The 26,008-nt window shown below is 40.0% G+C and overlaps 1 protein-coding gene across 1 annotated transcript in view; it reads right to left on the bottom strand.

Annotated features, from left to right (window-relative positions):
• Positions 1-26,008, bottom strand: part of LOC114657780 (fermitin family homolog 3-like) — a 70,812-nt gene that overhangs the window by 8,003 nt on the left and 36,801 nt on the right. Inside the window, exons 4-12 of the mRNA XM_028809673.2 lie at positions 23,051-23,173; positions 22,014-22,182; positions 15,782-15,884; positions 13,800-13,907; positions 12,160-12,297; positions 11,330-11,379; positions 10,309-10,433; positions 1,028-1,134; positions 9-221 (exon numbers count right to left, since the gene is read on the bottom strand). Coding sequence (XP_028665506.1) covers positions 9-221; positions 1,028-1,134; positions 10,309-10,433; positions 11,330-11,379; positions 12,160-12,297; positions 13,800-13,907; positions 15,782-15,884; positions 22,014-22,182; positions 23,051-23,173 — 1,136 coding nt within the window. The remainder of the gene's footprint in view (positions 1-8; positions 222-1,027; positions 1,135-10,308; positions 10,434-11,329; positions 11,380-12,159; positions 12,298-13,799; positions 13,908-15,781; positions 15,885-22,013; positions 22,183-23,050; positions 23,174-26,008) is intronic.

The raw sequence follows: 26,008 nt of genomic DNA, 5'->3' as shown, positions 1-26,008 counted from the left end.
TGCAGTACCTGTTTGGCCTTGTACTTCTTCTGGTAGCGTGGAGACACCAGGCTGTGAGTGTTAATGTTCTCGTCAGAGGCAACCTGTGTGCCTGGATTTTTCTTTTGCATTGTCAGGAAGGCCAGGATATTTTGTACTTCACTCTGATAAGAACTGTCAGCCATTGTTTTTCCTTTTGAAGCCAAACGACAAGCTGCCATCCATCGTGAGTATTGCTTCTCCTGAAAAGAGAACATAGAGAGAAATGGCAAATGTTGACTAGAGTGTCCAGTTAGTATTATAGTCATGACATACATTTTTTACTTGAAAGGTAAAGAAGAAGCAAAACAAAATCTGTTATAAATTAACAATATGTTTATACATGCTGTATATAACATACACCCACTCTGACCTGGAAATGATAGGTTTGAGTATGCTTTGTCAGGCAGAGCAGGGTAGTTTGCAACTGCCCCACTAAAGCAGAATTTCACAATCATATTACCCAAGATGCCTATTGGTTTTCATTTCTGCATAGCCCCTAATAACTGCAACATTTGCTGTATGTAGATCGGTAATTTGTGGAAATTGCCTTGTTTCAGTTCAGGATTTTCCCCCTATATTTAACTGCATGTTAAGCAATATATGCATTGTGAAGCTTTTAGCAAGCAGACTCAATAATAAGTACAGTATGTTTTGTCGTTAAGGACAGCACAGCAACTGCAAAATAACTAAGAAATCCTGTTTAAGTTAATTGTTCCTTGAATGGATATATTCAGTGCATTATAGTTCTGCAGATTCAGCAGAACCTGAAAGGATTGTTAAATGTAGCCCTGTGCTGCCAGGATGGGTTCTGACCCCTGAGATTCTGTGTTGGACTCGAATAGACCAAAAACTGAAAGATGGATGGACTTTAAGAAAACATTTGTTAAAGCTGCACAATCTAATTCAGTGTGGCATGGGCCCAAAGTGTATCCTGGCAACATCTGTTAGAACTAATTTGAACAAAACGTCAGTCCTGGATGTATATTAGTTGCTATTTATTTCTTACATCATCACAGCGCAAGTATATCTCATTCATCCCATCGGGAGCAGGTATCAAAAGTTTGATGCAAAACTTCTGTCCTGCGATATTAACATCTGGAGCCACTTCACATCCTGAAGGAAGAAAAAAAAATCAGGTCACTTTGCCTGGGCAACACCTGCATCCTCCATAATATTCAACTTAGCTGGATTGTACACATTTTATTAGATAATTTCAGACTGGTGTACATATTTATGCATATAACTCAAAACACAAGGTATGCTTACAAAAGTAGATATTTACACATATATTCATATATACATTTTTTTTTTAGTTTGTTTTCTTAAATGTATGACCACTTACAGATAATGAAAGCTTTTTAAAGTAAATACACTAGATTCACCTGAGTGTGTGTGTGTGTGTACAATTCTGAAAAGGAAAGAGCAAGATTAAAGACTTAAGTAACTTTGAATGTGTTGTGGTATTGAGCCAAGTAAATCAGGAATATTAAATTTGTTTGGTGTTTGTAGAATGGCTTACCACTTAAAAAGCCGTAGGTAGTGGCCCTGTGATTAGAACACCATAGGAACTAGTGGAGGCTGTTGACATTCTGTACAGTATGGTAGGGCGGATATAGTCAGTCAGCAAAATACAAGGACACATTAGTACACCATACTTGTTACAAATGAGCTATGGCACCTGACAGAACAACTGGGTTCTTCTTCTCTGTAAGGAAAATAAGTTGTGGTTACCAGCAGAAGCTATTTGAAAGGTACAGTCATGCTCATACGTTTATAAACCCTGGCAGAATTTGTGAAGCATTGGGCATTGTTTGGAAAATATCAGTAATCATGCAGAAAGCTTTCCTTTTAGTTAGGGTGTGTACTCAGGTGAACTAATGTATTATGACATAATTGTGCGTGCCCTTTTAAAATCATATTGATAACTGAAATCACTCAAATGGGTTGATCAAAGGTTCACATACCCTTGAATGTTGGAGCTGATAATATACACACACAGGTCCATATTAAGGTTAATTAAAGGAGAGTGTCCACACCTGTAATGTCCTTAATTTTAATCAGTTTCTGTGTATAAATAGTTAATTTTAATGAATGCAGAGCTGCACTGACTTTGCTGGATATCAAGCCAAGAGGAAAGCAAGAAAACTGTCAAAGGACTTGCGAGGAATGGCTGTTGATTTGTATAAAATCAGTAAAAGGATAGAAAAAGATATCTGGAGATCTGAAAATGCATGTCAGTAGTGTTCAAACTCTGATAAAAAAAAGTGGAAAGTTAAGGGTTCTGTTGTTACCAGGCCACGGTCAGGTAGACCAAACAGGATTTCAGCCACAACCACCAGGATTATTTGTTGAGATGCCAAGAAAAACCCACAAGGCACTTCAGCTGAGATACAGGTGGTTTTGCTGTTTCAAGATGAACAATAAGGAGGTACTTGAACATAAACCGGCTGCACGGTCAAGTTGTAAGAAAAAAGGCTTTACTGTGCCATGGCCACAAAACAGCACACTTACAATATGCTGAACAGCATCTAGACAAGCCTCAAAACTTCTGGAACAAAGTCCTTTGGAGTGATGAGACCAAAACTGAATTTTATACTCACAACCATAAACGCAAGGCCCATGACAAAAAGTACTCCTTCCCTACTGTGATGCATGGAGGTGGATCTCTGATGTTCTGGGGGTGTGTGAGCTGTAGTGGTGTAGGTAATTTAGTGAAAATTGATGAATGTAGCATGTTATCGGAAAATATGGGAGAACAACTTGTATTCATCAGTCCGGAAGGTGCGCATGGGACACACTTGCATCTTCTAACATGACAATGATCCAGAACACAAAGCTATGTTGACCCTTCAGTTACTACAGCAGAAAAAAAGAGAAGGTGCTGGAGTGGCCATCACAGTCTCCTGAAGTCCGTATCATTGAGCCACTTTGGGGAGATCTCAAAGGTGCATTTCATGCAAGACAACCGAAGAAACTATGGGACTTGGAGTCTTTTTGCCAAGAAGAATGGGCAGCTGTGCCACCTGAGAACTAAGGGCCCCATCCACAACTATCTCAAAAGACTGCATGCCATCATTGATACTAAATGGGGTAATACACATTAGAAAGAACTAAGGGTATGCAAACTTTTCAACAGGGACCATTTCATTATTTTCCTTATTACTATGTTTTGTTTAATGGTTCTACTATTCTGTGATGCCTTATAGTTTGGATTCCATTAAAAGTAAATAAAATGGGTTTTGCCTGACTTTCATCTTTTCTTTAAAATATCCACATTACTAACCGAGAATCCACATTACTAACCGAGAATGGTAAACCGGATGGACGCAGGGACATCCGGCCATGGGTCGTAGCCGCAAAAAGACGTACTGCGCAGGCGCCCCAAGAAATGAGGCGCCGCGACCACAGAAAAAAGGAGTGAGCACAGAAAAAAGGAGTCAAAGAAATGAGGCGCCGCGACCACAGAAAAAAGGAGTCAACACAGAAAAAAGGAGTCAAACGCAGGCGACGCACACAGCGCCGCACACGAAACTAGCACACAAAAAAAAAGAAGCCGCTCGCGCCCCACAAATCCCACACCCACCTCCAAGCACTAACAAGCAACGGACGGAACACACACAAAGAGGACGATTCAACAAGCCCCTGGCACACAAAAAGAAAAGACGCTCACGCCCCACCAATCCCACCACCCCCTCCAAGCAACATCCCCCCCCCCCAGACGCCGGCAAAGCACACAGCGGCGCACGAATCCCATTGCACACGAAACGGGACGCACACAAAGAGGAGGATTCAACAAGCTCCTACCACACCAAAAAAAAGAAGCCGTGACCGCCACACCAAGCCCATTAGAGACGAAACGGGACAGACTACGGACATGGCACACGAAACGTTCACAACAACGACGAATCAGACCCACAAACACACTAACATCAATAAGAAGTGACACCCAAAGCCCCATTTCTAAAGGAACCGTCCGTATTAAACATACGTCATCTCAACACCTTCACACTATGCAGCATAGGTGGATCTCCTTACAATAAAGCACTATTAACCGTTCAACTGCAGAAAAGGCTCCATATTAACAGTGAGTGCGATCCTCCTTATTACTTATCCATATTTCTCACGCTGAAGAACAAACAAGTCATGAATACACGCTCACGGGTACAAAACGATACGGCTTGGATAACGGGACCAAACACACGAACCCGCAGGAAAAAACAAAATACATGTCGGCGCATACAACGCGCTTCTGAAACTCCGGGAGAAAAAATGTCTCGGCTCCAAAAACGCAAAGCTCAACTAACCCCGTTACAGAGACGTGCCCAAATGGACAGACACAATGAACGTAGACGCATACAGCGCGCGTCTCAAAGTGCTGCATCGAAACAGACACGAGTTCAAACCGAAAGACCTCGCGTCTCAGACATACAAAAACGGGAGCGAAGAGACACCATAAATGAACGCAGGCGTCTACAACGCGCATGTGAACTACCGGAAAACAAGCAAGCAAGGCTCCAAAAACAGAAAGCTCAAATGACCGACATACAAAAACGGACAAGGCTCGATCCAAACAATGCACGACGTAGACTGAAACGGACTTTTCGCACAGCACAGGCGAATCGATTACACCTCCAAAATAGCGTGTCCCAAATACTGGACATGCAACAACGCGCCTCTCAAACGCCACAAGCAAAACCTGCCCGTCGCGGACATCAACGCCAGACACCTGCTAAACGCTTGCGCCACTTAGCTGAGAACACGTTCAATAATGAGTCCACTATTGAGGAAAATTCATTGGGATTAATGAATGTCATTTGCAATCATTGTCATTCACTTAAACTTCCCTGAAGAAACAACTGGCAATACAAGTAATGAATTTACACGTTGTTGTCAAAAGGGTCAGATTAGACTGCCTCCTTTACATTCATATCCTGAATATCTACAGAAGCTTCTAACTAACGATGTACCTGAAAGTAAAAACTTTATGAACTGCATTAGATCCTACAATAGTTCATTTGCTTTTGCATCTACCGGAGTAAATATCAGGCCACCAAAAGGCAATGGCCCATATATGTGGACAAATATTGCATCGCATTGGAACAGTGCACCCTGAAACAAATCAACAACGCAAATATGACACACAATGTTATTCAAGCAACAGTTCTTACAGGATCACATGCTAACAATACTGTTCTCATTCCTAGAATTGACCTTACGAGTTCTGACCTAGAATTACCTTTTACATTGAAACGCCGACAGTTCCCCATTAAACCTGCATTTGCCATGACCATCAACAAATCACAATACAGTATTCCAATAAACCATTACTCTGTGCCAAACACTGTATTGTTTGCTTTCTATATGCATCATCCACACCTGCACACTATTCTATATCTCATTCATACATCTCACTGTTTGTCATGCCCCAACGCCAGGGGTTGGCGAGCGAAGCGAGCAGGGGGCGGAGCCCCGTAGTGGTACATACATTACAAATTCTGCCAGGGTATATAAACTTATGAGCACAATTGTATGTAAAATACTGGAGAACAGGCAAGAGTGCTTCCTCTTGGAGCACTTTGTACAATGTTAAAACAGGTGCTTAAATAATTTAAAAAAAATCTTAGAACCAAATATTTTTTTGATTTTGAAGCAGATTTTATATCTTTTTGCAGCTGCACATAGTTAACAAATAAGGTTGATAAAAGAAACTGCTTAAGGTGGTATTTGTGATCTGTATTTGCAAAAATGAGGATAAACGTACATCTGGCTTTTGATCTAGGAGCAGGAATTGCAAATGTCTATCCTGTCCAGTATGAAGGAAGATGGAAGATTGGCAGCTCAAAATCCTGGTATATTAAGACTGATGACATATGTACTTGGGAGTGGAGCTGGCTGAACTAGCAAGGGTAAGGATCCCGAGAATGTCTTTATTCGGGTAATATCTGGATTGTTTTGGAGTAGTGGCTAGTCTACTTGTCCACCAGGTAGACAAAAACATTGTGAATTTTTAGGCTCATCGGTGCTCTCCTTTTTTACCCTTAAGAGCACCCACTGCAATAGCTTTTAGAAATTACATTAATAATAATACTCCAAGGACAAAAAACAATAGTAAAAAAAGCATGCTTCATTACTGAGCATCCCGGTGTCCTTGGGATAAGCAATAGGGGTGTGACGAGACGCTTTTCCCACGAGACGAGACACGAGACTGGGTTCACGAGAACGAGACAAGACTTTTAGACATTTTTTTAAAGAAATCCTCAATGTTTAAATATATAGCAAAAATAGCCTTTTATTTAACTGAAAAACACAAAATGCAAAAAATGCATGTCCATTTTGAAATCAACTTTATGAAATAAAACTTCTATTTTGATGAATGATATGCAGTAATAACATGTAAACACTGCAAAATATTTTGCCACAAACTGACAGGCAATTAATTGCACAATAAAATTAAATAGTATAAATAAAAATAAATAATAAACAACACAAATATCCCTTTACGTGCAATTAACCATAATTAGTGTAACTATCAAAGTAGTGCTGTCTTAAAACTCAGAGTGCAAAACAATGAACAAAATTTTCTTAAGCATGGAAAAAGAGCTAAGACCTAGGTAATGACCTATACAGAACAGCCTAAGATATGGTCATGTTCTTTTTTAAGAATATAAGCATGTCTACATTTTTTCACAAGAAATTCGGCATTGACAATGTCGCAGGTATCCAGTGTGTCAATGTTTCGGGCATTTTGTCTTATTTCTGGGCTGGTGAGCGCTGCTGCTATAGCAGCCTGCTGCTCCAGGTAACGAACCAGCATATCCAGTGATGAATTCCATCGCGTGGTGACGTCCATTATTAATTTGTGCGGTGGCAGTTGTAGCAGCTTCTGCTTAGACGTCAGTACCGCGGCAGCTGTCGAACTCCGGTGAGAAAAAGCAGTTACACGTCTCACCCGCCCGAGCAAACGAGCGACACGCGCAACACCGAGGCCAGCCTGTGTAGCGAGATTTATTGTGTGCGCGAAGCATTTGATGTGCGGCTCAAATCCTGCCTCGCGCACAGCCACATCCATATTACGCACATTGTCTGTTACAATAGCGATGCAATGGTTTGGCTTTTTAAGACCCCACTGTGTGACAGCTTCTTGTAAAACTTCAGCGACGTTTGCCCCTGTGTGTGATTCAAAAAGTGGGCGCGTCTGCAGTACAAAATGTACCATTTCCCAATTACTGTTGATAATGTGGGCTGTAATTGTGATATAGCTCTGTGTACACCTAGAAGTCCAACCGTCAGTAGTTATGGCGATGGTTTCTGCCTCTTTCAGAGCCTGTGCAACGTTTACCTTGCACTCCCTGTAGAGGGTCGGGACCACCGTGCGAGTAAAATGTGCGCGTGACAGGATGGCATACTTTGGTTCCAGTGTGTGGATGAGTCGCCGAAATCCCAGATTTTCCACCACTGAAAATGGTCTCATATCGGCTGCAATGAAAACGCCAATGTCTCTTGTTATTGCCGTGGCTCTTGCATTGGATGGTGGAAGTTTAGCTGCAAAGGCATTTGTTATGGTTGTTTGCCCTTTCATGCGAACTGAATTGCTTTCCGTTTTCTTCACAGACGCAGCTTTTAGTAACGAGCTGTGGTTGTTTTCTAAATGCTTTTGCATAGTGCTTGTGTTAGCAGAGGTGTACGGTATTAATTTCTTACAGTGTTTGCAAATTGTCTTTGTCTTGTCTGTCATTTTTTCGCCGTTTCTTATTTCCACAAGGAATCCAAAATGTTGCCACACCAACGATTTAAATGTCGCGGGCGCATCTTCTATCCTTACTTCTCCCTCACACTCCATCATGCCAATAACGCAAGGATATCGTCACGTTCTCGCGAGACCAGACGCATCTCACAAGACAAATCTGATCTCGCGAGATCTCGTCACACTACTAATAAGCAACAATGTGGCTTAACATTTGAGATCTTGTCATCTTCTGCTGTCTTTGTAGCAGCAGTGTAATTTCTGGCATATTTGTTTAATTAAATCACCTATTGTTTAGAAACACCTTTTAAAGTGTTCCTTATTCTTAGACCATATACTAAATCTCCAGAACTATAAAGACTTCATTTTTCATTATCTCTCTACCCTGGGACAGTAACATGCCGCAACTTGATCTGAATGTTGCTTTTAGATATTCCTCATTTGAAAGCCACAAAATTGTCTGCAACCCATTTATTCACCTTTCTACACTAGATAAGGCCTTATCCCATGTTTATTTATTTGTTTATTTTAATATAAACATCGGTTTTTGACTATGTCCCTACCAGTGGATCTATTCATGCTTTTTGTTTTATATATAAATCATTCCTTACATACAAATCTGTGAGGGTCATTCAGTGGCTCATTTTGTTTAATATAATGTCTGCTGTTCACTTTTTCAATTGTTGCTGTTATTGTGTTATTCGAAAACTCATGAAAATAACCACTACTAGTTGTTCTTTCTTTACGACATTTATTGTGTAAGTATTTCATAATTTCTACTTGTACTCCTTTTGACCAGAAATATACAACTAGATAAATTATACAAAGGTAACACTGATCTGTTCTGGAATTTGATGCCTTACATAAATTGTGTTGGTGGTTAACTGGCATTGTAGGCTGTTTTACAGGCATTTAAATAACTGCTCAAGTGATGAGCTGGATATAGCTTGTCAGTTTTTGTTCATCTAGTGCAGGGTTTCTTAAACTTTTTTTGTTTTGACCCAGTTTTGCTCTTTTTTACTGTCTTTTAGATACATTTACCTGTTGAAAACCCAGACAACCGTAAGTGCTGCAAGTGGTCCCTCTTGTAGAATTTTGGCTGATTGTCAGAATGGGTTAAGAGTGGTCCCTTTGGAACCTTGGATGGACAATCGTCAGAGTTTCCCCCTTAGAGAATTGTGGATAATCGTCGAGGGGGAGGGTAATGATAGTGAAAACAATGTCAATTTCTTAACTGACCCACCAAAAACCACTTTGCAAACCATCCACAACCCATTTCCATTAAATAACAAAGGAACTTACAACATATAGTTTAAGAAGCTCTGCTCTAGTGTTTCCAAAAGAATAAGTCAAGATCTGACCCCCTGAGCAGGCACTGTCTTGTGTAAAATTTGCATGTTTTACATTTATTTTTGAGACCTTTTTTCCAAACAAATGAGTATTAGGTTGATTGTAAATTGGCCATTTGTGAGTTAGTGACAGTGCCCTCCAATATTAGTGCTCCTTCCAGGGTTTTTACCCCTCACACCCAGTACTTCTGGGATAAGATTTAGTCAACCCTCAACTATAAACTATGTAGAAAATAGGTGAATGGTATGGCTCTTGCCCCCATCGTCCTAATTCCTACCACATATATTTGTAGAATGAGAGAATATCTCGATCTAAAGTGTTATAAACCTGGTAAAGTGAAGTGGAATGTAGGTAGCACAAGAATAGAATGCAGTCTGAGAGGGACCAAGGAGGAAGGGAAACAAGGAAAAAGTGAAATCCATACTGACAATTGAAGAGCACCTCTATATGCTAGCATGGTTGATTGGGTTCTTTGAGCTTGGTATAACAAATCACGATGAATGGTTTTGCAGAACTAACTACATCAAGGGCTCCAGAAAGAGAAATGTCATGGAGAACTGGTAGGAAACCACAAGAAAGCCTCACCAGGGAGTAGCAAATGGAACCCATGGATAACATGGTGGTGGTCATGGCAGAGAGCCCAGCCAATGCTACTGGTGGGTGAGTGTGTATGTGAGATCTTAGAAGGCTCGTAGGAAGCCAGCATATAACCTCTCCAGGCTGGCTGGTGACAGCAGAGACAATCAGGACCCTTTTGGCCAAGATAAAGAGCAGGTAGCTGCCTTGGAAGTCAGATCCTTGTAGGTAAATGCTGCATTGACATGCCATAAGAAGTTTGAGATTCTTGGTGGGAAATTACATGTGAAGCCATATTTACTTTGGAAGAAAAGTGCCAGTAGTATTTGGTTTGGTGAAGTGGACAAAAAATAAATGCTCCATACAAGCATACAATATAAGGTCTAGAGGAATCATTATCATTTCCCAACATACCACAAGAAAACTAGTTAACAAACACACTTAGAAAAATGAATCAGATTAGTGCAAAAGACTCCAAGGTTAAGTTGATAAGTTAATGGATCTTGCATGTCTACACTGTTGGAAATAATTTGTGTAATTAAAATATTAAATCTACGCTTCTGCAAGAGTGGTTGTAGAATCATCTTGCTTGGACAAGACAAGACTGATGATCTCACCTTTCAGATTCATTTGCTGTATGGGTTCACCCATTGACTCTTCCTTACTTTTGAAGTACGAGATGGAGGTATCCTTGAAAGTGAACCAGCATTGCTTGTAGCCTTTCAGGGTCAGGCGTTTTGGTCTAGAAGTAAACGAGAGGTCAATTTGATTGTTTTGATGATTTGTCTGTTATATTTGCTAAATCTGAGGCCTTCAAGAATTTTAATTTGCAAAACATTAGACTATTACTTTTGAAATGAAAAGTACAATTTCAATAAATTCTTGTAGGGATGATGTATTTATGCATTAATTGTTCCTCAATTGTGGGCATTATCAATACATATTACCTCTAGTAAAAGTAAAAACAGTAACAAATCAGGGAACATCAGCAAAATGGCTGGTGCTTCTGCTTCACAACCAGGCTTGAGTCCGGGTCCTGCACCTGGGCTACTATCTGTGTGCAGTTTGCATGTTCTCCCTATAAGCATGTGGGCTTTTCCCCTGGGGCTCTGGATCACTCCCTGGAGACATGCATGTATATAAACATACAACTATAAATTAGACAAGGTTAAGTGAATGTGGTTGTGTGTGAATAGGAGCCTGCAGCCATGACACTGAATTGATTGATGTAAGTTTGATGTTGGATAGATTATGAACTAGATTTAGATCAAATACACCAGTGTGAATGTAAGTTTTGAAGTATTAACATTAATGTACTGATTAAGTGCAGAGGCAGGATGACAAGAAGTCAGAAAAGCAATGGAGTAAAATTCAAACCAAGGATTATCCCTTGATATAGAGAGTGGTTACAATTAAGGTGCTTAATTAGCTGAGAAAAATAGCCCCTCTGTAAAGGAAGCCGTTCATGTTCAAATTTATCATCACGTGTACAGAGCACAGTGAAAATCTTATTTGCTCAACTGTACTTATGACTTCTTTCAGTGCCACCAAGATCAATCAGCAACAGTTCAACTATTGGCACTATACTGCCAGTCTTCCATTTTGTTTCTTCTGCTACAAGCCAAAAAAGGAACAAACCTAAAAATCTTCAGGTAGTCTTTTAATTCTGGGATGGATGTGATGCTTTCCTGCAAAAGAAGACAAGACATTGATTTCTTTTACCCCATACTGTTGTAGTCAGTTATTTATACAATATTGGCTTTGGGTAACATGGTGATTCATGCTGTGGCCTCACACCTCTTAGGACTTGCATTTGATTCCCAGCTCAGTTGTTATCAGTAAAATTTGAATGCTTTTTCTGTGCATGATTTCTCTGTAGACTATGTTTTTTGTCTCTAAACTCGTTCAGTATAAGTGAATGTAGGTGTGTGCATGAGAGTGCTCTGTGGTGGGCTTATCTCTGCTTGGTGCCTTATGTTGCCTGTAAAGGCTCCACTTGACCCTGCATTGAGCAATGCTGGGATACAAATTGGAAAGAGGTATTTATCCTTGCCCTGTGCTGCTATCTATCTATCTATCTATCTATCTATCATATTTATACAGTGTTAGTATGAGGGCCCAGATGTGCTAACCACGATTAAATAATTCTATAGATAAAAGAGATGTGAAAAGAAATATCTATATTGCAGGAGACAGCATTGATAACCTACTTTGTTTCTAAGCTGTGGTGCTCTAGTTCTATGCATATTGTCCCCATGTTCATATGGGTTGCTAGCTGTTGCCTGTTTTTTTTCTGCCCCAGTCAAAAGACATTCCATTAGATTATCTGGCAACACCAAAATGGACTGGTGTGTCACAAAGGGGCAGAATACCTAGCACTTCGATAGACCTTGGCTCCCTGTTGTGTCCCTGAACTGGGCAAGTTCCATGTGAAAATGAAGACATGGAAAGATTAAAATTACACACACCAACATCTCAGTGGAACTCAAGCTGTTGTCCATCTTGACCTCCAGAGACTGCAGTGCTGAGTCAAGGTCCTCCAAAGCCTGGTCATTGCCGGACCTGTGATTATGGTCTGAGGTCAGGGACAGCTTGTTGATGTGGTACTGAGGATAAGGAGAAAGAACAAAACAGCATAAGAAATAAAAAGGCACTTTTACCACTGAGTAGAACAATCAAAAAAGTTTAAATTCACTCTTTTGTTATTTAACTTGGAGAAAAACAAACTCGTAAACACTTTCACGAATGAAGCAGTGAAGAAGCAATATGAATATTTATTTTCTCACTCTAAAGGCTAAATGATGATGTTCACATATATCTAACAAATAAGCCAGGGTGTGAAAGTTGCACTCTCGAGTTTCACTGCTTCATCATTTCATTAAAAGTTATTTGGATAATGAGATATTTGCCATTGAAAATAGTGAAACAGTGGATGGTATATAGGTAAGAATAATTGTTATGTTGTAAAATGGTGAGTCTAAAAGCTTGATTTATCCCATATTGTGGGAATAAATGTAATTTGTAATCTTTTAATGTCTGTTTGTCTGTCTTAGTGTCAAGTGAAACAGCATTTTCCAAAACTTTGACACCAGTGCCCTGGGTTCAATGGGCAGTGGCATATTGTAACTTCAAATGCTTTTATGGAAGATTACTCATGCCAAAATTAAACACAATCCAACATGTTAACTACATTGCAGGGCAATGTGTGGTGCTTTTAATATTGACTTTTGCTGCCCCCAAACCACCTTTTGATGCAGCTTGATCTTTTGATTATGTTCATTTTTGGTATGATTAATGCATGATCCTGAATTGAAATGTCTAACTGTGTAAAGTAAACCCACTCAATGTGGAAAGTACCTGACCTGGGATTTGATACCAGGACATTGGAGCGGGGAGTATCATACTTTTCATGTTTAACCCAGGAAGATGTTAATCATGTTCATGGTTTTTGGAAATTCTTTGATTTTGTGGTGTCCTTTGTAGATCAGTCTATAATTTGGATAATAATGGATGGGCCACGACTGAAATTCTCATGCCCATCTTCTTAGAAATGGAAACAATCCAGTCAGTTTGGGATATGTGACACATGATTGCTTGCAAGCCTTCATTTCTATACTATCATGTACTTCTTACACTTAGGTCACATCTAATGTGATTGATTCCTTAAATTTCAGTCACTAAATTAGATTAGCTTCAGTCACCTTCTGTCACACAAAAATGTTCTAACTTGGTTTATTCTTATTTTTTATGGTGATGGCATAATAGAACACTGAGTATGCCTTAAAGACTTAAAAGACCTGCATACCAAATAACACTCTTGTTACTTTATATATAACCCAGAGAAGTGAGCACAAGGAATTAAGACAATGGAAAAACATGAGGTTAGATGCCTTGAGTGCAATAGTTGCTATCATGGTATTCTTACATATAACTGGCCACTTATGATGTTGTTTAATCTTTTCTCCTCCAGGTTTCTAGATTCTGATCCCCTCAGAATTTTGTACGCATTTCACCATTTCCGAGGATTATGGCTGTGCTTTTTTTCCAATAGACTGAGACAGAACACAATAAACTGTTGTAAAACAGGCAATTACTTTCTTTAGCTCACCTGCAGAGCAGCAAACAACATCATCTCTTCTTCTGTACAGTCTATTTCTTCCAGAAGAATTGCCCATCGTGCCTGTTCATACATTTGAGTGATCCTGACAACATCATACTAAAAGAAAACAGAAAAAAAGGTCAGGAGAGTTCTGAATCTTACAAAGTGAGTATAGATTCTCTCCCGATTCGTCTACCAAAGTTACAGACTGATCACTAATTTACAGCAGAAACATAACTGACAGGCTTCACTTACACTGGATGAATTTAAGGTAACCTTTTTATTCTGGAAGTAAATCTTCAAAAACTGCATTATTCTTTTGTGGGAATTTCCACCGAGTATGAAAAGCTGACCGTAACAGACTGAAAAATAGGTATGCTAAATACAAGAAACTGAAACTATAGAATTAATAAAAATAATCACCAGCTAATATAATATAATCACACATGGGGTAATAAGACTTGGAAAATGGATGAATGAACTTATAATAATCAAATTATAATTCATATGTGATATAAAATTATCAATTCATCCTTCCATTTCCTGAACCATAGTATAGTCACAGGGAACCAAAACCTATCCTGCTAGAACTGCACGTAAAGAAGCACCCGGAAGACTGACACAGGGAGTGTACTGACTCAGTTCAAATAGTAAAGAGAAAATAAAAATGACCAGAAGATTCGTGGGTCAAGAATGGGTCAAAGTCTGATACAGAGAGTCAAAAAGATCTTTCACCAAAAACCAAAATAAAAAAATTTCTGATACCGAGCATCAAAAAGTTGGCAGAACTTTGTTAACTGAGCAAATTCAAAACGAGAAAGTCTTTTGCACAGCAATTCAAAGGTTATCTATCAAACTCAGAAACCCCAGGTGATGTCACAAATGAGAATGCCCCAGACTAATAGAATATTAGGGGAATTAGTCCATCATGGAAACAAAATGGGGTCATAGCAAAACATAAATACATTTTGGACATTGTAAAAAATGCAGTATACATCAAAAAACAGACTTAAATTCACAATCTCTGAAATGTTGAAAACTCATATTCAATATATAGTTTGCCAGAAAAATTATAAGGATCAGAACAGAGAGAACATGCAAACTCCACACCACGTGATGTGTTTTTATTGATTGTGTGTCTGTTTTTAAATCAAGACACACCAAGTTAATCAGTTGCAACAATAATGACTGAATTACCATTTATCATTATTACTAGGGGGCTTTGCCCCATTTTGCTTCGCTCACCAACCCCCTCTGGCCTGTACTACATGCCAGCCGCTTGCTTATGTGGATTTCACTTTCACCAAACAACAAATCTTTGAATTCTCGCAGATACGCCTCTTGATTGGGAAGAAACAGTACTTTTCCCTGATGGCAACACGAATTAGACGATCTACAAGTCTGCGACTTAAAGTCTTCTCGCTGTTCCATTATTTCACAGAGTAATAATTTCCAATTGTTTGTGCTAATGCGATCTTTACTATTATTTTTTTGAGACTTTCGAAAATTTTGTACTTTCATTATCTCTAACCTGCTCTGCATGTGTATCGCACCAACGTTTTTGAATTCTATACGATGTTCTACTTTGTCATCTACTCTTTGTCTTTTATTTCCGGCCACAGGCATGGTTAAATCTCTTGGCACAAAGTCTTGTCTCGCGGGACGTGAAAGTATCTCTCTGAAAAAAGTCACATCTCATCCCAGGCTAAAAAGTCTCGTCTCGTCCCTGGATTTTTTATATACAGTAATAGAGAGATTTGTCCATCCATGTTCTGAACTTATTTAGTTCAGCGTTATGGACACCTGAACTGTCAAGGATTTCTCACTACTATATAACCATTGCCATGAAAATAAACCATCCTTTTTTTTTTTTTTTTTTTTTTTTAAGATACAAGGTGAACACAGAAATGAAAATGCACTAATAAAATGAAGGAAAGGGTTTGCAGAGTGAAAAAGTGATTAAAAATGAGGTAGGAAAGAAAAGGCCAAACCTTGGGCTCCAAGTCGAAGAAACTGTAGTATTTGAATCGCATTAAAAGTCTGTCATTCTCCAAAATACCTTGCTGCATAAGTGATCGTGAGGAGTCCAGCCACCTGCCAGGGAAGATAAATACATTATTAGCCTCCTTCAGTTTAGAGTGCTTTTCTTCACTTGTGATTGTTGTAATTTGAAGTGCACAACTTCATGTAATGAAAAACCCAGTGTTGTCTTTGGTTGATTGGGAGGCAGTTCTGCACAGTGTGCTTGTCCATTTCAGGGTCTACTCCCAGAAAGATTTGCCCTCACTCAAAGAGGGTCAAATCACTAGTATCTCTTTACATTTATCTCTTTAATTGTAAATGGAAAAATCCGACTTCCCAGTGAAAAAGTTTCAGAGGCATGAGGAGAACATTGTTACTCCACACAGATATTGACTGGTGTGAAAGTGGAACTTCAGCTATGAACCTGCAGTGCAAACCACTGCACCACCCTTATTATAATTACAATGGGAAAATCTGTGAATGGGATAACAGATGGAGAGTGAGTAAATCTCTCATCCCCTTCCCTGACTGTCCATAGCATTAAAATGGAAGTGCAGATAATAATTCACACTGCTACAAGTAGGCATCTTATGTCACCAAACATGTCACTGAGTGCATACAGTAAAAAAAAAAAAAAAATGTAAAATTAAGGACTGCATTAAAGGAAAAGGTAGAAACAAATGATTAACTATTAATTGAATAGCTATGCTGGAAATTACTTTTGCATTACTTTCCCAGACTTTTTAGGATGTTCATCTTGTAAAGGTAATATTCTTCATTTGGAGCTCCAAAGGTGATGACTGGATGCTTGGTGTGTAGCCAGAGACATTAATTCTGTGGGCAGCTCCATTGAACTAAAGACAGTTGTGCCACTGGTATAGGGCTAGTTCTTTTCAGGGAATGTTTACCTTGACACCAAGAAGAGGTTTTGCTGCAGTGTGACTCAGAAATTAATTTTTTAAGTGGGTAAAGGGGATATTGTAGGTGTACTGGAAATTAAAATATCTCACAGAAGGTAATATTTGAATTTAACAAGAATTGTTAATGACTGCTGTCAAGAAGAAATGTATACAAGGGGAGAATAACTGGATAAAACTGGCAGCTGTTTTAGGGAGCATATGCAACATAGAGGAGAACTTCTTAGAATATCATGTCCTTAGAGTTTAATACAATACATGCAGCCACTCAAATGCCAAAATATGATGAGACAGGATTTTGACAATATCCCAATAAGGTGAAAATTGTGGACATCTGAATAAATTGACTATTCCTGCTAGTTTGAATGCTGTATAGTGAGACGAAATCAGGCTTTCACAGCATGGTGAAGAGCTTAACAGAAAATATAAGGCATAAGAGGAGAGGTTAAACCATATAGTTGTCATATCTCACCCAGGGTTCCTCCCCTGCTGTTTAAATTCTTATTTTCTTTCTTTGATTTATGTTGATTATTATAATGTTACTTTTATTGATCATGTGCATTATTTTTTGTTTTTGTTCATGTATTTAAGCTGCCTGTGTTATGTTCCATGTGTTTTGCTGGTGGCCCCCCAAGAGGCTGATCCATCTGCCAATCACCGCCAGGAACTGCCCTCCCCCATATAAATGCAGAGGGTCTCCCACAGTGCTGAGTGGTTAATTTCAAACATGATGAGTTTACTTATGTTTTTTTTTATTTCTCTTTGATCTGTATTTTGACAAATCTTTGAATATATGTACAGTATCTGGTCTTGTTTGCTTTGGATTGCCTTTGGTGTTACAGGCAACTCCTTTTTTGCACTCCTATAGGGCTTCATTCATGTTACAAGCATCTTTTTTTTTTTCTTATAAAGACTCTGTGTATGCCCTATTACTTGCTTGGGGGTTTGATGATGGCATCCCCTTCTAGTGGGCATTTTTAGAAGTGTTTTTAGGGCTAAATGCTTTGGGAATCCTAGTTCACGAAAGTATTATGGAGGCACAAATTAGATAACCAAAGAAAATGAGTGTGGTGGATTGAGCACATATAATTATGTAGTGTGTTGATAGTCTTGCTAGATCAAAGGGGTGTATGCACTTCCTTTTAAGCTCTAATCCCTAAGTTTATAATTTCATAGTGTCTCTCTCTTGTCCTACAGGTCTCTCCAGTTTAAACATCTTATTTAGTTCAGTTAATTTCTACTTAATAATATTTAGGGAACACAGACTAAGAGCACGTATTCAGATTTTCATATGTAAACCTGTAATAGAAAGAATTATAGAACTGTGAAACATTTACATAAATAAGTACACATATCTTGTTGAATATGCAATAAAACAAATATCCACATATTAAAAGTGACCATATATCCAAATACTGTATTCAGTTCAACTCCATTTCCCTAACCAGTGCACTGTGAACCAGTTCAGGATTACAGGGGTTGAAGCCTAGCCAGACTATGATGTCGGAGATATTCATCTTTAAACATGAGGAAGAACATTATGCAGCATTACCTCAGAATAAAAGGATGTCATTTGCCTAAAGCAAAGTGCTATGGGAGGTAATGTGCAGCGATGTTTTTTTTTTAAATAAATATATTACGTGATATATTTAAACTCCAGGAGCTAAACTGAAAGTTCAAGTAGCACAACTTAAGTAAATTGGGTAGATTTGTTGGGTTTGTGAAAATGACAGGACAGTGAAAGATTACATATATATATATCCATCCATCCATTGTCTCCCGCTTATCCGAGGTCGGGTCGCGGGGGCAGCAGCTTGAGCAGAGATGCCCAGACTTCCCTCTCCCCGGCCACTTCTTCTAGCTCTTCCGGGAGAATCCCAAGGCGTTCCCAGGCCAGTTGAGAGACATAGTCCCTCCAGCGTGTCCTGGGTCTTCCCTGGGGCCTCCTCCCAGTTAGACGTGCCCGGAACACCTCACCAGGGAGGCGTCCAGGAGGCATCCTGATCAGATGCCCGAGCCACCTCATCTGACTCCTCTCGATGCGGAGGAGCAGCGGCTCTACTCTGAGCCCCTCCCGGATGACTGAGCTTCTCACCCTATCTTTAAGGGAAAGCCCAGACACCCTGCGGAGGAAACTCATTTCAGCCGCTTGTATTCGCGATCTCGTTCTTTCGGTCACTACCCATAGCTCATGACCATAGGTGAGGGTAGGAACATAGATCGACTGGTAAATTGAGAGGTTTGCCTTACGGCTCAGCTTCTTTTTCACCACGACAGACCAATGCAGCGCCCGCATCACTGCGGATGCCACACCGATCCGCCTGTCGATCTCACGCTCCATTCTTCCCTCACTCGTGAACAAGACCCCGAGATACTTGAACTCCTCCACTTGGGGCAGGATCTCGCTACCAACCCTGAGAGGGCACTCCACCCTTTTCCGGCTAAGGACCATGGTCTCGGATTTGGAGGTGCTGATTCTCATCCCAGCCGCTTCACACTCGGCTGCAAACCGATCCAGAGAGAGCTGAAGATCACGGCCTGATGAAGCAAACAGGACAACATCATCTGCAAAAAGCAGTGACCCAATCCTGAGCCCACCAAACCGGACCCCCTCAACGCCCTGGCTGCACCTAGAAATTCTGTCCATAAAAGTTATGAACAGAATCGGTGACAAAGGGCAGCCCTGGCGGAGTCCAACTCTCACTGGAAACGGATTCGACTTACTGCCGGCAATGCGGACCAAGCTCTGGCACCGATCGTACAGGGACCGAACAGCCTTTATCAGGGGGGCCGGTACCCCATACTCTCGGAGTACCCCCCACAGGATTCCCCGAGGGACACGGTCAAATGCCTTTTCCAAGTCCACAAAACACATGTAGACTGGTTGGGCAAACTCCCATGCACCCTCCAGGACCCTGCTAAGGGTATAGAGCTGGTCCACTGTTCCGCGACCAGGACGAAAACCACACTGTTCCTCCTGAATCCGAGGCTCGACTATCCGACGGACCCTCCTCTCCAGGACCCCTGAATAGACTTTTCCAGGGAGGCTGAGGAGTGTGATCCCTCTGTAGTTGGAACACACCCTCCGATCCCCCTTCTTAAAGAGGGGGACCACCACCCCAGTCTGCCAATCCAGAGGCACTGTCCCTGATGTCCATGCGATGTTGCAGAGGCGTGTCAACCAAGACAGTCCTACAACATCCAGAGCCTTGAGGAACTCCGGGTGTATCTCATCCACCCCCGGGGCCCTGCAACCAAGGAGTTTTTTGACCACCTCAGTGATCTCAGTCCCAGAGATGGGGGAGCCCACCTCTGAGTCCCCAGGCTCTGCTTCGTCATTGGAAGGCATGTTAATGGGATTGAGGAGGTCTTCGAAGTACTCCCCCCACCGACCCACAATGTCCCGAGTCGAAGTCAGCAGCGCACCATCCCCACCATATACAGTGTTGACACTGCACTGCTTCCCCTTCCTGAGACGCCGGATGGTGGACCAGAATCTCCTCGAAGCCATCCGAAAGTCGTTCTCCATGGCCTCCCCAAACTCCTCCCACGCCGAGTTTTTGCCTCTGCAACCACCAAAGTCGCATTCCGCTTGGCCTGCCGGTACCTATCAGCTGCCTCTAGGGTCCCACAGGACAAAAGGGTCCTGTAGGACTCCTTCTTCAGCTTGACGGCATCCTTCACCGCCGGTGTCCACCAACGGGTTCGGGGATTGCCACCACGACAGGCACCGACCACCTTACGGCCACAGCTCCGGTCAGCTGCCTCAACAATAGAGGCACGGAACATGGCCCATTCGGACTCAATGTCCCCCACCTCCCTCGGGATGTGGTCGAATGTTCTTCCGGAGGTGGGAGTTGAAGCTACTTCTGACAGGGGGCTCTGCCAGACGTTCCCAGCAGACCCTCACAACATGTTTGGGCCTACCACGCCTGACCAGCATCCTCCCCCACCATCGAAGCCAACTCACCACCAGGTGGTGATCAGTTGACAGCTCCGCCCCTCTCTTCACCCGAGTGTCCAAGACATGTGGCCGCAAGTCCGACGACACGACCACAAAGTCGATCATTGAACTGAGGCCTAGGGTGTCCTGGTGCCAAGTGCACATATGAACACCCCTATGCTTGAACATGGTGTTCGTTATGGACAATCCGTGACGAGCACAGAAGTCCAATAACAAAACACCGCTCGGGTTCAGATCGGATATATATATAAATGTATAAATATAATTTCCTAATATTATTTATAACTCAGTTCTGAAATGCATGGTTAGACTCAGTTCAAATAATCAAAAGCCTTTTCCTCATCCAGTAAAAAGGAGTCAGTCTTGGTAGTAATGTCAAAGAACTGAAGAAACATCAGAATAGATCAAATCAACATGTTTTGAAAAGGCTGTATTTTTTGTTATGATTATTTCTAGCCTGAGCAATTGTGTTTTATGAGACTGGTGAACATTTTTTTTGCACATTCGGTAGAATTAATATTTGCTTTATTTTCTCTCTAAATGTTCATAATTTTGATCTATTATTGTCATTGAATATTTAAACAGTATTGGCAACTTTTTATTTAAGTTGCATGAGTAAAATACTTAAAATATATTTTAATTCACATACAAACCTCTTTTTTGTTGATCAATTCTTAGGTATTTATAAAGGTTGTCACCTGTTTGTACTGAACCGTAGGGATGCATGATCACGTGTTAAGCATGTGTGAATTCACTAGAAGGAATGTTATACCCCCATTACTTGTAAAACATTTCAGTATGTCTGATCTTTTTACTGCTCTTTCCCCGTGTTCAGTGTATTAAAATTGGGGAGGCAGACACTGTCACAAGTGTAAAAGAAAGACCAGAAAATGGAATTTCCTTTATAAAGAGAGAGAAAAAATAGTTTATGAACAATCAGGGGTAAATACCAAAAAGAAAACTATAAATAATAAGAAACAAAACCATATAACAATATCCAAAGTTGAAAAATATTTAGTTCTTAGAACAAAGCTTTATTGTTTGCAAGCAAGGGTAGCAACCATCAACAACACACAAACCAGCAGCATCTTCAAAGAAAACAAATAAGACAGTGCCGTGATGATGTCACCATCACTGTGTCAAAATATTTTAACATTATCCAAAACAGGGAAAATGTACCTAAAAAATTTTTTTTAAAAAATGCCAAAGAGATTCTAAAACTTTGATCACAACACAGCGGCTGACTATGTAGCTGTCTGGGTGTATGAAAGCATGCACTGACATTACAAGTTGTGCTTTATCTTCAGTTGTCTGTCCTACCTGCTGTTGATCTGTGCCTTATCAATGAGATTTCCTGGCCGATACATTTTGCTCATGGTTTCAGGTGATGGAGCTGGCTGGCTGACAGACAGCATTTTGTAAATGGCTTCTTTTTCTGGAGAGTCAACAAAGTGGGCTGGTACGCCATTATATAGAGTGGGTGCTCCTCCTGGAAAAAATAAAATAAAAATCATTTGATCAAAGACTAAAAACTAGTATCAGAAAAACAGACAGTCTAGGCTGTTACATTGATGGTGCAGTAACTGTATACAAAATTCAGCATTTATGAACAATACTGGTGCCAGAAATGTTTAATGTTCTTGTTCCACCTTGACAGGCCCGAAATCCATCTATGCCTTCTTCTATATATTAGAGAAATCTCCTTGTGTTGTATGCTAACAGCATAGCGGTTTTGATTTTAAATATTTAAAAAACATACATATGGTAGATGTAAATGGCAGCTATTTTATTTTTATTCTTATTATCACAAGAAGCCACCTGGAAACCATATGACAACAGGAGAGCTTGAGCTGAGATGCCTAATTTAAAGAAACTCTTGCCATACTTTCTGACATGCACTCGCATGCTGGCATACATGTGATCTATTATAGAATGAAGACAAAAATAAACCATAGAGTGTTAATGATGTTACATAAAATTCAATCTCTATGAACAGGCTTCAAGCAATTTTGCTTGCATATAACATGCACCTCTTTCTCATTTCTGTCATTTCTCTGACGTTGTGTTTGATCATTTTAACCGTACTTCTAAGTTGGTACTCAGTTGTCCATGTTTTAGGTGACCTTTCCTGCATTTCTGGTTGCCTAGAGTCAGTCATCATCCTAATACAATGACCAAACTCTGAAGCCGTTTTCAGTTATCTGATAAGCATGCTTGTGTCTAGGGGTACGCATACCACCGGTTGAGAACCATTAGTCTACTCTGAGACTGCCTAAAAGCCATCCTCACTAACCTATAATAGAGCTCTACTTTAGACAGACCACTCTTCACTGCACTCCCCTCCATGTAATACCCACCTGATAAGACCACTCCAGTAAGATCATATATCTCTTCAACTCCTTCTTCTTTATCTTTCTTGCGCTTCTTTTCTTTTTCTTCTACAGGTTTAAGAAGCGAGAGCTCTTCTGGATGCCGAATGTCTACAAAGGAAAGAGGAATTTGATATATGAGGACACATTTCCAAAGGTGATTTATTAGAATTGTATAATTTGAATACCTCAAGTCAGCTACAAACAATACTAAGACTGACAGAGAGTGGCATACAATATGAGTTTCCAGAGGGAAGTTTGTGTCCCAATTACAGTACCAATTATTATCAAGTAATAATGGATTTTTTCACCTACACCAAGTAATCCCTGGTTGACAGGGCCATCCTTAGAAGAATGGAATGGCTCAGAGCAACTCAACCAATGTGGCCCCTTACCCGTCCACTATTGCTTTGGCCTTATATATACTGTATATGAAACAAAATTGCAAACAATGTCAATTTTATTTTCAGATAAGATTTATACTTTGAAGTAGAAATAATAGTTAATTGTCACTGTTTATATATTATTTATTTTTGTGATCATTTTTTTTTATTGAAGCGTCACATACCAAACTCATGAAAATCAATTTACACTAATTTCCAACAGTCAAGGTAAGGAATACCACATATGCTACCATGATGATCACCACCCATGCCCTATAAAAACATCCTGAAAAGATGAAGAGTCATTCATGTCTGTGAAAAATGGGAGGAGATCTCAAAATCAGAGAAGAAACTTTAAAAAAAGAGAGAAATTAGGAATGAAGACTGGGGACATGATGCCAACCTCAGATCAACCAGTCCCTGATCAAGGGTATAGTAGCCTGCTACTTCTTAGTTTTGTGGTAGGATGATCAATTGATTCATGTTTCCCAATTGGAGTTATTGATTGAGTTTAATGACACATATCAGCATATACCTTTTAAAATATTAGATCTTCATGTTACTACTGACCTCTATGAATGAGCAGGAGCAAAAAAGTTGCTAACTTCATCCTCAAGGCACTATCTAGGCACCATGCCACCTCTTACTTTGTTTACTTACACTGGCAGTTGGAGGGGCCTTCCAGTCACCAGTATGGTTTTCAGTGGACCTGTACCACTTTGATGCTCCTTCTGGTTTTTAATTCTAGAAACTTGATTCTCTATATATAAGTCCACAAAGAAACAGTTTTTTAGGCCTGAAAACACACTACACACTATAAACACATACACACTGGTGTGAATGTTTTCCAAATGTAAGAATTTTACTCTCTCATTTTTTTCTCATGTAGTTAAGTTCGTAGATGCATTCAATGAATTCCCCATAACCTCATTTGTTTTATTATTTGCACTTACATCAGCTCCACAGTCAGTGTGATTTATTTAAAAGAAACTCTTTAGAAATAACAGAGGAAATACGTGAAGTAAATTAATAGAGTCCTATGCGTCAAACCCTACTACTTAACATCTTACACAAACTGATTAGGCACTGTCATGGGTCTGTGACTCTATTTATTGACAGAAGAAGCAAAATTTGTAATAAAACAAAGAGGAGGCCTTTCTCAGTATTCGTTCTGTTTTTAATGTGTAGTCCCTCCCAGGAAAAGCTCGAGATTTGCCTTGTCAGCATCCTTAGAGACCACAGCCTCCTGCTGTGTGCAGCAGAAGTGATGTCTGGGAATAACGGTGGTGACAAATATGGTTTATCATTGATTCCAGTCTGCCAGCATTTAAACCACACAGCAGTTAGAAAATTGCAAGGAATAGGAACTGGCTAGTTTGATATGACAACATTTTGTCAAGTAATTGTCAGCTAAAGATTTTGTGGCAGTTAACAAAACTGAGCAGTCATGTAAATCAACTTATTGTTAGCATAGAGGAGTGCATCGTCTAAGCTGCTTTGCTATAGACATGGCCTGAATAGCCTGTGGGTTCTGCCATTTTGCAATTTGTAGCCACAAGGGGTTCACAACTGCTTCAGGTCAGAGCTTGGCAAATACAAATATATCCTTGGAAAAATGCACCTGACTTTTAATCACAGACTCTTAATAAATTAATAACCGTCAGCAATTGCTGGTGACTGCATGTCATCCTAGCTCCCTGCTTGTTAAAAAGACATGTAGCATGATAGGGGCAGTAATATTTGGAAGCCCTGTTGTAAGTTTACTGACTTGCACCATCCATAGTATTCTGCTCAAAGTGTCAAGAGTAAATTTTCTCTTAAGCTCACTGTTGTACTGACTGTGCAGGCTAACAGCAGTATAAAGTTAGGTGAAATCAGAAGATGGATTATATGTGTAACAACTAGCTGAGGTTGTTACGAGGGAGTGCAGGAATTAAATAAACATAAGCTAGAATGTGAGACAAAAAAAATGAAGATTGACAAATGCACCAGAAGAGCCATTTAGCAAGAATATTTCATGCAGTCAAGTCCAAAATGCAAGATGTAAATCAAAGTCAAAGAACAGAAAAGAATTTGTAATCAGAGAAAGCTTTAAACATTAATAATGTAAGAGTTTTGTTTAGTTCTGATTTATCCACAATATATGATGCTGACCTTTATACAGTCACAATAATGATGTTATGCATACATATTCCCTGTCGTTCTGCCAAGAACACTACATAAGAAATGGTAATTAAAGATAGCATCCACAATAATAAAAATAAAAAAGGCACTACAGCAAAACTATTTAAAAAAAAATCTTCAAAAACATTCTAAATCAGAAAAAGAACTTTTCCAATTAATTCCTTGACCTCTACACACACAAATGTTGTATTATTTTTTACAGGCCATGGAAAACCTGATAAAATCTAAGTTCAGATCATGAGAACTGTAGGGCAAACCCTGTTGTTGTGATTTGGGTCCCACAGCTACAGAAAGGCCTGAATAATTTAAATCAGCCCTAAAGGCTACATCCTAAAGACATCTGTGGCCTACAAAGGTCACTTAAGGGAGAGGGAAATCC

Source organism: Erpetoichthys calabaricus, chromosome 1, assembly GCF_900747795.2.
Source record: "Erpetoichthys calabaricus chromosome 1, fErpCal1.3, whole genome shotgun sequence".
NCBI lineage: Eukaryota > Metazoa > Chordata > Cladistia > Polypteriformes > Polypteridae > Erpetoichthys > Erpetoichthys calabaricus.
Note: the sequence above shows the minus strand (reverse complement) of the source record. Positions and strands in the feature narration are given on the sequence as shown.